Raw genomic sequence first — 15,036 nt, 5'->3', positions numbered from 1 at the left:
AGGAAATGCTCAGATAAGGAGAAGAATTGGTGTGGGGATCAGCAGTGATGGTACATCATAGCCTACACCGGTCAGCACTGAATATAATGTTGAGACATTATACCATCAATTGCTACTCTTTGGAACRGGATCTTTAAAGCCAGAGAGACTGTTCATTTGGTTCAGTCTTTCTGAATTTCTTGTGTGTCTCTCTGAAGCATCCAGTGTTGGCCTTGCTCAAAGGTTGAAGTCTTTTTTTATAAAGCTCACAGTGTCTGCTGCTCTGTTTTAGAAGCTGTTTCTTCAACARGTGGAGGCCATGCAAACCTACCTGTTTAGTCTCTGGAGCTACTTGGTGTACTYATTAGGGGTCTAATATGTCTCACTGCCAGGCCCTCAATTGGTTCAGAGCAAGTCAGGCTGCTTAATTTGGCTTTGTCACCAAAATAAATTATTTAAATTAAAGCACATCCAGCTATGCAATCAATACCAGCTCTGCAATTGAAGTTTGGGGGCTAGAGTTCTTCCCACACTCTGTAACTCATTTGACATCACCTGTAGTACATCAGTACCATGTGTAAGCAATTTGTTAACTTGAAAGAGAACCAGCTTGGGAAAAATACCCACAGAACTGATCAGTTTTTACTTTTACCTGGCTGAAATTTTGTGGAAGAGCCTTAAGCACTGGTGCTGAGGTTGTGGTGCTGCAGGAAAGAAAAGAAGAACTAGGCTTCCCCTGGCAAGAAGCTGTTGTGTTGGCTTAACTCCCTATCAAACTGAACCTTGAGTGCCCTAGTCAGTTTTTAATTAAAAAATGTTGGTTCAGTTTATTTTTCTTGTTTGCTGTAGCCAGTCAGCAAAACCTACAATTGGAGTTATTGGGGACAATCTAGTAATAGTTTAATGTTATTGGAAGAATCAAAGTTCTTTATAGTCTTGTRTGAAAATAGATGCTTTGACTTTTTACCAGGGCCTCTACTGACAAAAAAAATAAAACAGTTTCAAGCTGGGAGAAGTTTGATGCAGATTGGGTATAAGGAAGAAATTCCTATCTGTKAGGGTGATRAGGCCCTGRCAGAGGCTGCCYAKGGAAGCTGGGCATCTCTGGAATTGTCCAGCTGCCTGGTTGGATGGAGCTCTGAGCAGCCAGGGATGGTGGAAGTGTCCCTGCCCATGGCAGGGASTGCAGCAAAATGGTTCTTAACACTGATTCTGTGATTGAGGATGAAGTATTTTGAATGACTTGCATAARATGATCAGTGTTGATCTTGGTCCCTGTTACGTGGACCCCAGAAAACTACACTGCTTGCTTGAGTTATACTTGTATAGGTGCTCTGAGAAGCTGGTTTAKGGAGGTGTAATTTATTTGAAACTGAAATGTCATGCCTACTGAATGTCCTGGTTTGTGAAAGTTGCARAGTTATGACTTAAAGTTACGTGTAGAATATAATCTACTGTTTGTTGRCTTGGCCCTCACTGGAACTGCAAAAATGTGACAAGGCATAAATTAGCCATGAATGCTGTAGCCTGAAGTACTTCGAATCACGCTGTTGTGCAGGTGGGAGACTTCAGTAAGATAAAGTTGGTATATTTTGGATAGATGTGGGGAGTGTGCCTGTACAGGTRGGAGAGGCACGTAAGCTGCCATCAAAGCTCAAATCAAGTAGCCTGAAGGTAGTGTTAGCTTTTAGCTAAAACAAGGTATTTTCAGCTGACTGAACTAACTAACTAACAGCTCACTGACTGAATGATACGGCTTGGGAATATSGGAACTTCCTGGAGTTCAAATACCCATTTGTTGCCTGGAAATAGGATAATTTTTGACTTCAAAGCTAGCTTCAATCCGTAGGACCTTTAATGTCCTTGAGCAATTTCTAACATCTGTCTGCCTGTTGATTTCAGGTATTTTATTTTAATGGCTAAAACTGGCCTAATGGAAGCTGCAAAAGCAAGATGGTTAGGCTAAGTGGMTATAATTTATCTTATAAGTAATTTGAAGTGCATATTGCAGTGAATGCTCAACATAGCTCCAGTTTCAGCATCCCTTTTAATATTTCATTTATATTAATAATGTGATCAGGTACTTATACTGAATGAAAGGCTATCAAAACTGAAAACACAGTTCTACTACCCTGGTGCCTAYGAACTAAGATTTTAACTGTTCCTTTAATGAATTTTGAAAGACTTGATTTTAAGTGCTCCAGTTGAGAAGATTTATTGTGTGTGGGCCATTGAATTCTAGAGGGGAATAGGCCTGTTATCAGACTTATGGGTATATTTGAAATTGGTGTTCCGTATGGAACAAAAATTTGTAGTTACTTAAAACATGACGAAATGAGATAAGGTTTGTGAAACGCGTGGCTTTTGGAAGACTTCTGTTGAGGCATGATGGCTAAATGACTTTCTAAAACCAGTTTCACCTGCTAAATTAATTTGTGGATGGGCATATGTGTATGCACTTGGTTAGTCACTTGTGAAAAATATTAATRAATTACTAAAACCAGCTAGCCTACGTGCAAAGTTAACTTCTGTATTTGCTGAAGTTTGCTTTAGTCAGGAAAGACTTCAGGAAAGTTCAAATTTCTATTGCAATGGTAATCTTAGTCTCTGTTAGCGGTTCAAGAATCTACATCAAACTTGATCTTCATTGACAAAGTATCTAACCATGATGCAGACTACTTCTGAGCTATTTATCTGACCTTTTTKGGGGGATGCAATGTCCTGTGGCTTTTGGCAGTGAAAAGTCCTAAGGGAGGTGAAATCTCAGGGCTAACATGTCTCTTGTTTTGGTTTGTGTTTTTAGGGATCAGACGGGAATCTCCAGTTCATTGCTTGCTGAGTGTTCTGTCTGGTGGAAGTCATGTCAGCCATATTGCCATTCACTCCACCAGTTGTGAAGAGACTTCTGGGGTGGAAAAAATCKGCTGGTGGCTCTGCAGGGGCTGGTGGTGGTGAGCAGAATGGTCAGGAGGAAAARTGGTGTGAAAAAGCAGTGAAAAGCTTGGTCAAGAAGCTAAAGAAAACAGGACAGCTGGATGAGCTTGAGAAGGCAATTACCACTCAGAATTGCAATACAAAATGTGTGACAATACCAAGGTAAGTSCTGGTGTATTTGAAATTGTTACAGCCACTTAAGAAGTGGCTAAATGGATGCTCAGACATTCTGTGAATGAAGGACTAAAAAATAACAGTTGCATGCTTTTGATTCTTTAAAAATTACTTAAAAACCCTCATTGAATTTATATAGTGTTTGCTGGTAACTGAATCACATGCTTTGTGAAGTCACAGTTTTTTTACATTTCWATTTTCACAGCTATGTAGGTTCCTGATTGTGTGTATTCTGGTGAGGCTTAACACTGCTCTTAGTTTGTGGTACTGCCTTATGCTTTTATTAAATAACCCTGCTGTACTTGGGGAGGGGGACATACTTGAGCCACACTTCCACTTTAAAAAAACCCAAAAAGACTAGCTTTTCCTTGGTCAACACTTCAGTCATCTAATTATTTTCAGTTATGTCTCCTAGTTTAAACTGTACAAGCTGCTTCCATTCTTCCTTTTGAAGGGAAGTTTTATCTTTGGAGGCAGGTTGTCTGAGGACTAGTTTATTTACTGTAATTATTATTATTGTTTAATGAAAATATATTTTGTTTAATTACTTGGGGTTTGTCTAGAATCGCTCTTTTGCTCCTGATACGTATAAACATTTAGATGAACAACTTGCATTCTGCCCCTTTGACTTTCCCAGCTTAATTCATAGCAACTGCTGTGCGAGAGCAAGGGTTAYGTTTGTAAGTATAATGCAGTCTGCTCTTGATTCATGTTGCACTGMAATTCCACTGGGGTGCCTGGGCAAGCTCATTGTGTGTGATAGAAGTATCAAATCACTTCACAGGTGTGCTTTTCCCTGAAAATGTTAGAAGATCTCACTTTTCTGGGCACTTARGTCATTTGATACTAAAATTATTTCYAGGAGGGAGGAACTGCATCTGGTTTATGAACTTGATTTCTGGATTAGCACATTCATCCCAGCTACTTTTACACTTTGTATTAATCATAAYACAAACCAGATTTGACTAGTGTCACTAATGATTCCATATATCAAATRTGTTGTAGCTGTTACCTGATAATAGTTTCAGCATTCTGTTTTTGATTTGACGCAGCTATCTGGGAAAGTCATGAGTATGYCCTGAATGAMTGAGTACTTMWAWTWWTWTTTTTTTCTCTTTTCTGTTCACMTTTTGTYTCTRATGCTGTCCTCTGCTTGTATTTTCTTCCCTAGAATATCCCCATAAATGTCTGGCTTTCCCTTCTGTTTTCTTCCTTTTGCGAGATAGAAACAATCAATTAAAAAACATTAGCATTTTGTCTTAGTGTATTGCCAGCAGACTAAGATTGGAACCTGTAGGATTGTATTTCTTGAGATAACTTGATGTATTTAGCACATCTCTACTGTGACTAAGATGAAGTTCTTAACTGGAAGGTGTTTCATGTGACTGAAATTAAACACACTTGATATAAAATGTGTATCTAGGCTCTAGAGCTCTTGGATTTTCTATAGCCTTCCTRCAGGGATATTGGAGCAGTAGATAATGTTACTTCAGAAAAACAGATGTCTACATGGATTTTTGTTAAAAAAATAATTCTATTTTGTAATAAAAGTTGTATTCTAATACATTGTTATTTTTGAGTAGACTCTAGTCTACTAGTGGTAGACTACAATATGCCTGCATGACCTTTGGTCCTCAAGTAGACATAATAAATAATTTTTTAAAATGGAATACAAATATTCTGTGAYGAGCAGTTCTTGCTATTCTGTGTCCTCCACTCAGCTGTAAAAAGGACTGAACCTGGGTTTTACTCCTCTGAGTACCTTAGGCTTAAGTCAGGAAGAGTTCTTCAAATTATGTTGGCTATTATACAAGGTTTAATTTAAAACTAAAAAAATGTTTTTGGCATTAAGGGGCAGGGTGAGATCAGGGTTGCCAGCAGTGCCATACAGAATTTTTGAATTTCATAGCYGGCTTTTGCATTGTTGATATTATTTCACTTTGACAGTAGTAGTCTGGGTTCCCAAGAAATAACAAACGCCAACTCAGTACTGTAATGACTTCTTGGAGATTCTGTTCTTGGATTAGTAAGTTAATGAAACCACTGCTTGAGACCCACTTTAATGAATGTCTTAAAGATCTGCAGATCAGCGGGATAAATAATAAAATGCTGAATTTGAAACTTTTTTCCTTACTAGTCAGCAGGAAGTTTGTGGTGCCAAGCTGCTGAGATGCAGTTCTGATGTGACAGCTGGGCTAGCTTTCCAAATGTTGTTCTGCTTGGGGAAGGTTTTTGTGTATTGTGTTTTTCAGATAGCTTTAGTTTAACTTACTGATGCTGTTTAATTTGGYGTAGATAGTGATGACTGTTGTGGGATGCTTCTGGTTGCCACTGTTGCATTCCTTCCTCAAGAAAAGTTTCACTTAACAGTTTTGCAAGTTTCTGGTCCTATTGGAGATTTCCAGTGAGTTTGATACAGTGTTTAAGTCTTGTATACTTTTTCGTCATTGAAACCTAAAGCATCTAAACTCCTACAGACTTTCCAAAACTGAGAGTGGCTTGAACAAAAGTTGTATTAAATCACCTGCTCAGAAGTCTGCATTTCTTCACTATGTGTCATCAATAATCAGACTGAATCAAATTTGTTCTGCTCATGTGCTGTTTGTCAAGGTGACTGCACACTAAGGGAGGCTGATCCTTGTGTGTACTACACAAAAGCTGCTCATGTGGTAATTAACACAACTTCTTACGAGACTAATGGAGATTCTGAGAAAGCAGAAGCAAACAGATGGAGTGGGTGTTGGCATTGCACAGCAGGACTGCTTAGCTCTTCATAAGTGGGTCAGTAATCTAGAGCAGAGGCTAAATAAGTACAGAAGTCCTTTTGACACTAGCCCTCTAAGTAATTTGTAGTTATCTTGCTGAATCCTCCCAGCAAGCCAGTGGGATTCTAATCACATAATCCCTGTGTATTCTGAAACTAATGTTGGCACATGAGTTCACTTTTCTAAAATACTTAATGAATTTGGTGGCATTTGAGAACTTGTCTTCATGCTCTCCCTTGCAGTTTTGACATGGGCACAAGATGCAGTCAATGGACAACCAGTGTGAACATCCTTCTTCTAATGGAGCAGTTTATTCCTACTAAGCCTGGGTTATTCTTTTGAATCATAGAATCTTAGACTAGTTTGGGTTGAAAGGAGCCTTAAAAGATCATCTAGCTTCAGCTGCCCTGCCATGGCCAGGTGCAGGGACATCTTCCAGTAGACCTGGTTCCTCAAAATCCACTCCATAAATGTTTTGTGTCTAGTGATGGCTAAAGTCCAAGCATTTCGTAAACCGAACCATGCCATTAGTGCATAATCAACTGGCATATTAATTCTTACTACCTTCATTGTTAAAAAAGTTGTTTCAGTGGTAACAGCACAGAGAATTGGAATCCAGAGTATGGAAACACAGCTATCTTCAGCATCCCAGTATTTTGATCAGCTGAGTGGTTTTTGCTGTCTTAAAAAAGAGTATGGATATGCTTTGTGCTAGATTTTTGCTTCTTTTAAATGAGACCAAAAAAACAGCTGCCTTTGTAAAATGCCTGATAATGTACGACTAATAAAAGAGTTTAGTTGGGTCAAGTTTGGGATAATGTTGACCTGTATAGTTGGAGMTCCCATATTTTCAAAATTGGAAATTTAAGAAAAAAGGTAGAGGGAGAGAAGCATGGAATTTGGACAATTTTTTGTCAATATYAATAGCAGTTATATTACAGTTATTAAATATAATTGGTTTTGATACTGTCGGTGGAATAGTAGTTAACATTTGAATATCGACTTTTATTGGAGGCCTTAGTTCCTGCAGAGGTGGTAAATTTCACTGCTGCTTTTTATTAAATTGCATCACAAAAGCTGAGCAATTTTGAATGTTGATGGAAAACAATCTGGCAGATTTTTGGTTTAAGTTAGGTTTAAAAACCTTTCAATTTTCTGAAACAGCAGCTTAGAGACTTTTTGCTWGGGTGCTGGTATCTTGCAGCTGCTTCAGAGTCTAAGGTGAAATGCAGCAGTCGCTTCCAGAGCAGAGTGAGGGCTAATAMTCCTGTCAATCTCTTGCTTTTTAGCCTGCTTTGCCATTAGAGTTTTAGTATTATCTGGTCTTACATGTGCTTTCTGTCCCTCTTGTTTAGCATGAGTGTAGCACCCCTGAGTTTATGGTTTTCAGTAGCTTATTTTTGCTTGTTTTTCTGCAGCTTCCCAATTACTTGGAGAGAGTGAGAGTAATTTTAACATTATTTTGAAGAATGTAGATGATCTGTGGAATTTACAGTCCACAGTTAGATTTCTAGAGTGTCTGGCTTCTACTTCCAATAYGAGTTGAATTCTAAATTTTTGCACCATTCAGAGTAAAGGGGATAAACCAACAAGGGGTTCCATGGCTTTGGAAATGTGGAAGGTTGTGAGACAGTGGTGGGYATGGGAAGAAGATGGCTGCAAATTGAGTGATTGATAGGAATTACTGATAAACTTCACTAAAATTGGTGTTTCTTTGAGTTTTTAAGGTTAAGTAGTATTATTTCAAAATTGTTAAAGCCATGACTTTCACTTGAATGGCTTTCACTTCATCCATTAGTGAAGGCTGTTAATTTTTTTAAATACTCCCATGGAACTGATTACACCCTGATTCTTCTGGGGAAATAAGGTGTTGTTATTTAAGCATTGCTTTCAGAATGCCTTTTTGATAATATTCTTTCTTAAAGAAGSTAAAAATACAGTAGCATATATTGATTGGCATCGGAAGGTTGTAATGTTTTGGGGTTTAGTTGTTGTTTGGTTAGGGKTTTTTTTGTGAAGTAAATATCCATGTGACTTCTGAACCTAAATGTCTGCTCTGAACCTGAAAGATGCTGAAGTGAATAATGCTGTTGACACTTGACTTTTCTTAGATTTGCTCAAAGTATCCAGGAAATAAATCCAGTATATATAAATTTTGGTATATTTCTGATGTATTCTGCAATGCCTTAGTAATTAAAACTGGAGAATCTGATAAAAATTTATCAATCGCATGAAAGCGATTGATAAGGTCATTTGATGTGATCGAGATCCTTTAAAGAAACTCTCTCTATTATGTTAACATTGTTCCTTTGGTTTCTTGTCCTGCAGCCCTTTCCTCATTCCCTGCAGTGAGTTAGGACTGTGAATAAGACAAGGAGCCTAGGCATGGCTTATGGCACATGTTAAAAATTGTTTTCTGAAGGTTGGCTCYCTTTATTAGTTACTCTGAGCCTCTGTCTGTGAAACTCACAGGTGCTGATCATTGTGTCTACAGTTGACAGCAGGAGTGCAATAGGCAAAGAAATGCCCTGTTCAAAGATGGGACAAAAAAGGCTTGGAACTGCTGTTTGAAAGCAAACAAATCTTTAAAATTATGTCTTTTTGATGCCTGTAAGGCCTTTTGATGCCTTTTTCATTACATAACTGAATAAAAAGTAAATTTAGGTATAAACAGCACAGTTTTTATTAAAAAAGAACAAACAAAAAAACCCTCTTCTACATATGGTTAGTATGTTTTCTTGTATATCTTGGGAATGTTTGTCAGGAAAGTGATCACCTAGCTGCATGCAGTAACCTAGTTTTAGGAATGCTTTTGATCACCAATAGAGCAGAATTGTCAAGCTGATGTGGCTTCTAGAATAGATKGTTTTCAGGCTTGAATATCTTTCCCCAAAATAGGTTACTTCAGAGGAGAGCAGTACAGGTACTCCTTCTCAGGTTAGGGCCATAGGACATGGGAGATTTCTGCAGTTAAACTGGGGAGCAGGGCAAGTTTCTCTGGGAATTGTTCTAGGAGAGTTCCCAACATCTGCTAAGATGTAAGTSACTTAGTGAAGAGAATAGCAGTAGGCATTTGAGTTGGCATAGCAGATCCTGAAATAGCATTGCAATCCAGACAGAGGTAACGCTTCTCTTCCCAGAAACAAACTATCAGACAATGCCAAGTTTTGTAGCAGACCTGGGACAATTCACTAATCAAGTTGGGGATGGACGCTTGTTCCTAATCATAGGAATAATTGTTCCTAATCATAGGAATAATATAAAAAAAAATTCCTTAAACCATACAGTGTTTCTCAGTCTGGATGTGTTCAGTTAAATGTAAATTAGTTCTCTAAATGTATCAAAACTATAGTTGAACATCCTAAGCTTTCAAGAATATGTGTAGAATTTTAAGACAATGCTTCAAAGTTCACTAAAGGACCATTTTTATTGCTGACATTACAGGAATAACATGCTTGTAAATAATTTGTTGATAAACTGTCTCCCTCTTCTCATGACAGGATTATTGTGGATTGAGCAGACTCCCTTCTCTTTTTCTCTTGTTGGAATTTCAATAAAAATAATTCTTAAGAAAAAAGCCAAAGAAATCTTTTCCTTTTTACTCGGCAGTTCCATAATTGTGGATGAACTTAAATGTTGTTCTCTGTAAAAGACTAAAGGATGTGGTTATAGACAAAAGGGTGCAGGCCCTAATTATGTAAAATGACATGTTCAAACTCTAGGTTGCAAAACACCTTTATATGCTATATGAACATATAGTGGGAAATAAAAATGGACATGAGGTTTGACTTCAAGTCTCCCTGAAACTTAAGGTCTAACTTGAGTTTAGCAATTAATGTGGCAATGTTGGTAATGTAACCACGTTAAATACTGTTATTCCTTCTTGGAATTATATGCTATAATTTTCACATTATAGCATAAAAACGAATTTTGTTCATTTTCTCCTATATTATTAATGATGTTGATGTATTTCATGTGTAGAGTAGGATGCAGAATTAATATGAGCAAAAAGTAATGCTTTTTTTTTTTTCTAATAACTTATTTGTCCTCCACTGTCACTTCCTACTAGAATAGTCTCTCTTCAGGGATTCCTTAGAGCTGTTTCAGGTACATTAAATGGGCTACAAGAGAGGGTCTTTGGACAAGGACCTGRGGTAATAGGACCAGGGGAATGGCTTCCCACTGYCAGAGGGYAGGGTTTGTTGGGATAGTGGAAGAAATTCTTCCCTGTGAGGGTGGAAGGCCCTGGCAAAGGTTGCCCYGAGAAGCTGTGGCTGYCCCTGGATCCCTGGACTTGGGGGCAGCCTGGGATAGTGGAACATGTCCCTGCCCATGGCCAGGGGTGGAATGAGATAAGCTTTYTACTGAAATTCAGAATAGCAATTGTGTTCAAGTGTAACTGAGTGAGGTTTAATTACAAATACAAAAACACAGCAGTTAACTTGTTTTGTGGCACAGCTGTGGCTGGTGGTGAGGCCTGAAGTGCTGTAGCTGAGGTTAAGCTTTACGGTAGACCTAGCTCAGGTTACAGCATCTTGTAATGATGTCATCCTGAAAAAGGAAGTCTTACAGTATTAAACAAAGATACTTAGGGCTGCCAGTTTTAAGCTCGTGCAATTCAGGAAGCCATGTGACTTACCCACATAATTCGTTAGAGTTGGWGTGCCAAGCAGAGAGTATTGGCTTGTCATTCGAGCTAGGTCAACGTGTAAAAATATAAATGTGCAAGATACTTAGCCAGTAGCAAAATGCTGTATAGTTCAAAAGAGCTTGTCTCKCGAGTCAGGAGGAAAAAATGTTGAATTTTGAGGATTATATTATGTACTAACTGGAACACTGGATAAAGGCTCGGGGAATGTGGATTCTGGCCTTGGCTCTGCTGCTTTTTCCCAGGTAATTAAGTTTTTTATTTGCTGTCATTTTTCAGTCTATAAATGAAGGTTTTGTTTGTTTTTTTTTTTTCCCCCGGATTGTAATTTTGCCACCTTTACTGTTACGAAGCATATTAATTGTTTAGGGAGTAAACTTCTGTTGGTGGAGTATCAGTCATGTAARAGCAAATTTGGGGGTGAAAATGTGAGTCGTTAGAATCAGTGAAAGTTCTTTGTTCAGGTTAATGTTGCTCTCATTAGGATTGCTTTAATGGTAAGAAGGAGGAAAAGTCAGATTTTTTTTTTTTTTTTTAATATACAATTATTTGTCAGGTTAATAACTGATGCTGGGGCTACTTGTGTTATTTCAGCAACTTACTTGCTCAATAGATGCTGGTAGAAAGCTCTGGCTAAGAGGAGTAATACGTGTATCYTGACAGTTCATGCTGCCATTAAGAAGACATATTAGTCACTCAAAAAAATTCTGTTGACTGCGTTTTATTGTCAATACTGAGCCCGAAATTATCTCATAATTAGTTGGGTTTTTTTCTCCAATAAAGGAATCAGTCTTTACCCATCCCCAGTCAACACTAAACTATTCCCTAGCTTGCTGTGGTAACTCATGACTTTATATCTTGTCAGCTATCAGGGTGGTCAAGATTTGTCTCCACATTATATTTTTCTTCTGTAGGAGTCAGCCATTTTAGTTTTCTTGGTACTGTAACAAACACCTGAGTGCTGTTTTTACTGGTGTGAATGTATTATGACAACCTGCCCAATTTTACAGGAAAAGCTTCTCAGAAATGTGGCTCAGGCTGTTAGCCTAAGAAGAATTTATAGGCTAAACAAGATACTGCAGTTCCTTTACTGCTGCAACTTTGAACACAAATAGCTGGCTAATAGGCTCCCTACTGATCTAATCCTGCTTGTAATGTACACCTGCTAATTTAATAAAAGTAATTTCCCATGTCTTGTTTACTATTTGGTTTTTGTTTTTTTTTACTACTCTGTTGYGCTGCTGATTGGTGGAAAGATTCTAAAATTTACTGTGTACAATGCCATAGTCTCATMATGAACAGCTTTCTTTGGCTTCTGTCATGCTGCATTGTTTGAAGCTGACTGGCAGGATACAAGAGAACAATCGGGAGCTGGAGTGAGTTCACATCTCACTGCATATGCTTTAAAATTGGCAGAAGAACAATGAGGTTGGGGAAATCCCCTTGAACAAGTGCTGCACAGTAATCTGACTTCAGCRTTTGTTCAGAAAAGATCCTCCAAACAGTCACTTCATTCCAAAATGTACACGCGAGTTTTAGARCAAGAGTTGAAAATTTTTGCTTAGAATCTTTGCTCATAATTTTAGGTAAACAGACCCTTTTTTTGGGCGCTCAGTTTGTTCTTTTCTTGAGTGCTGGACAGAGAAAAGCCCAGTGCAAATGAAGCATGCTCAGTTTTACTTAAATKCAGAATTTCCAAATTACTGTTCAGTTGCATTAGTGAGAACTGGTCTTTACTTCCCCTTAGTTTTGTGGAAGGCTTCGAGTTGAGTTCCTCTGATACTTGAAATAATGTCAACTCACGCTGTAGTTTTGAAGTTTTGAACATGAAGAAAGGCTTATACCAAATGATATGGAATCTTGCAGCTTTGTGACTCAGAAAATCATGTTTGAAATGGTTTTTGACTCAGGAGTTTGGCTGAAAAAGTCTTTTCTCTTTGTGAGACAGTTCAAATGTTCGTTTCATGGACCCCAACTACATTTTTCAGGAGTGGCTTCTGAACCTTGCAGTGTTTGCAAAAGCCTACAGCAGCACAGCCTCCAGTCACTCAAACTCTGTGATAATTCTTTACTGTCTGTCATAGATATGCCCTTCTACTACTGTGGAGGGAACTTGAATATAAACTTAACAGCTGTACCAAGAAAAGGAATTCAAATGTGTCCATACTGGTGAATTCCACAAAACTGAAAACAAAAATGCTTTTTCAGTTCTTTAGACATTCAAAATTAAAAATGCAAATGTTCTGTTTGTYCCATGTACCTGTCTTCCAGACTGATGCCTTTGTCTAAATGCAGTACTCAAAAATTAAAGTTTTGCTGTCCACTGTACATCTCAATTAGATGAATATAGGGGGAAAACAGAAGGGCTCTACTTGGTGCAAGCTTCATTAGGGGCAGACATTAAAAAAATTCTGTAATTCTGTTCACTGGTGGGAAGACATTTTTACTGGAGTCAAGTGCTGATGTGTTTGTTGAGCCTCTGGGAACCCCACCACATTTTGGCCAACAACCACAGAGATTCCAAGAAGGATTTAAGCAGCTTTCCTTCCAGCAAAATCCATTTATTTGTTAACTTCAATGTTAGTGTTCCTTGAGCCTCTGAAACTCCCATATTTTTGGCTCTGTAGGATAAGAGAGAGAGCGCTGGGCAACTGCCACCTCAGCAGAGGGCAGGTGGTGGTAGATCAGGGTTAACTTCTGGTAGGTGGAGTGAGGAAAAGAAACTGTTGGATATCCTGGGAAAGTGTTTTACCTGTTAAGCAATTGGATGTGAGGCAAGAGCACTTGTGGGCCTGGTCTTCAGATGCATGTTATGGGTGTAGATCATGAGCAAGATGTTGAAGACTTCAGGACTTGGCAAATCTTAACAGGTCCTTTCTGCCTAAGCTCTGGACAGCAAAGCTCAGGAAGTGGACTTTGATTCTTACTCTAGAGGTGTCTCCTGCATATTCCAATTTTCTGATGATAGTGTTTGCTGTGGGGGTCCTATGTTCTCTTCTGAGCCTGAGGAGAGTAGAGGCCWTTAGTTAGGCACCTTACCTCCTTGATTTTGCCTTACTAAAGAACATACAAGGTAGCAGAATATTTCAGCAGCCATGCAAAGTACGTTTTAAAAATAAAATACTTCTTTTGTCTGAGTGATGCAACTCCTCGAGGCTTTTTATGGCTTCCTTGCTRGTTGTGAATTTTCCTTAATATTACTCATAAAATACAGGCACTGTCAGTGTTGGSGATATCATTGTCAGACATTATGTTGTATTTTGTGGCAAATGGTGACGTCATAAGTACCATTCAGTTCTCTGCCTCAGTGTGTTGCTTRGGGAAACTTTCTCTAAGGCTCAGACTTTAACTTCATTTCAAGTTCCTTATAGGAAACACTTATGTTTTAGCTATATAATGGTTGGTGCTCTTTAAGTTTTTGTAAAGACAGTCTGTTGTTTGGGATATGGATCAAGGTCAATGTATTCTCTGCTTCACCAGTTCTCTGCCAGGTGTGCATGGCTTGGGCTGCAGCAGGGATCACTCTGGGTTTAGTGGCCTCCCTGCATTGAGCACTTCATAGCATATATCCTGTGKTTTTTTTCCTGGGTTTCTTGAGATGGGTGTGTGATTTGTAGGGGCTGTCCAGAGAAAGGTTCACTTTGAAATGATGTATTCAAGGATCCTGTAACTGTTCTAAGAATAATCTTTTTCCCAAATTAACTTTGAGGACTGTACTTTTTGAGGACTGTGGACAAGGGAAATGTCTTGCACAGCTAATCTCTCCCCCTCTCTACCCCAAACACACAGTAGTTTGAGACGGTCAATCAAAACCTCTCATGTTTTCTCAGCTGTCCATCAGTTGTGAAACAGCTCACGAAAGTGGTAGCATCAGCCACTCACCCACATGGAGGATGATGGACGACTCAAGCAAAATTACTTGACTTGGCTCTTGCTTGGTAGCTGTACCTGTTAGCTAGTGGGGAAGGCTTTCACCATACCTACCATGACTAATAGTGGTTAGAAAATTTGAGATAAAGGTAATTTTTTAATGTCTGTTGAAAGTATGATCTGTGAAATTTGTCTGCTGTTAACAAACGAATTTGTTGTGGCTGTTTCAGCCAATATTGTGATGGATAGGTCATCATATACAGGTGCTTTGTCCTTTGGTATTTCTGATTTTCAGGGCTGTAAAGAATGATATAGCATTAACCCATGAAAATATAACTTCAAGGATGTCATCTTAAAGCATGAACATCCACATCCTCAGAGCTTGTGGGTTCGCTTGGTAGTAGGTTTTTCTTTTTTTTTGGTTTTGTGTTTTGGGTGGGGTATTTTTTTCTGTGGGTTTTTTTTTTGTTTGTTTGTTTTTTTTTCTTCTTGGGTTCTCTATACCCTTTGCTTAGAGAGCTGTCATTGTGAATGCTGTTGTACACTTGTCATCTGCACTAGATGTGGGGCATCTAGGAGTCATTGTTTTTGATGGCTGTTTTTGAACACGTGATTGGGAGTAGTTTTTCTGTGCTTAGGTTCTTCTTATCTCCAGTTAGACTGCTT

At 38.5% G+C, this 15,036-nt stretch overlaps 1 protein-coding gene across 2 annotated transcripts in view; it reads left to right on the top strand.

Moving 5' to 3' along the window:
- Window positions 1–15,036, top strand: part of SMAD2 (SMAD family member 2) — a 48,055-nt gene that overhangs the window by 8,140 nt on the left and 24,879 nt on the right. For both annotated transcript variants that reach the window (XM_057367811.1, XM_057367810.1), the window contains exon 2: window positions 2,783–3,075. In XM_057367811.1, coding sequence (XP_057223794.1) covers window positions 2,840–3,075 — 236 coding nt within the window. In that variant the 5' untranslated portion in view covers window positions 2,783–2,839. The remainder of the gene's footprint in view (window positions 1–2,782; window positions 3,076–15,036) is intronic.

This window comes from Malurus melanocephalus, unplaced genomic scaffold (genome assembly GCF_030028575.1).
Source record: "Malurus melanocephalus ecotype Western Australia unplaced genomic scaffold, MMel_1.1 scaffold_85, whole genome shotgun sequence".
NCBI lineage: Eukaryota > Metazoa > Chordata > Aves > Passeriformes > Maluridae > Malurus > Malurus melanocephalus.
Note: the sequence above shows the minus strand (reverse complement) of the source record. Positions and strands in the feature narration are given on the sequence as shown.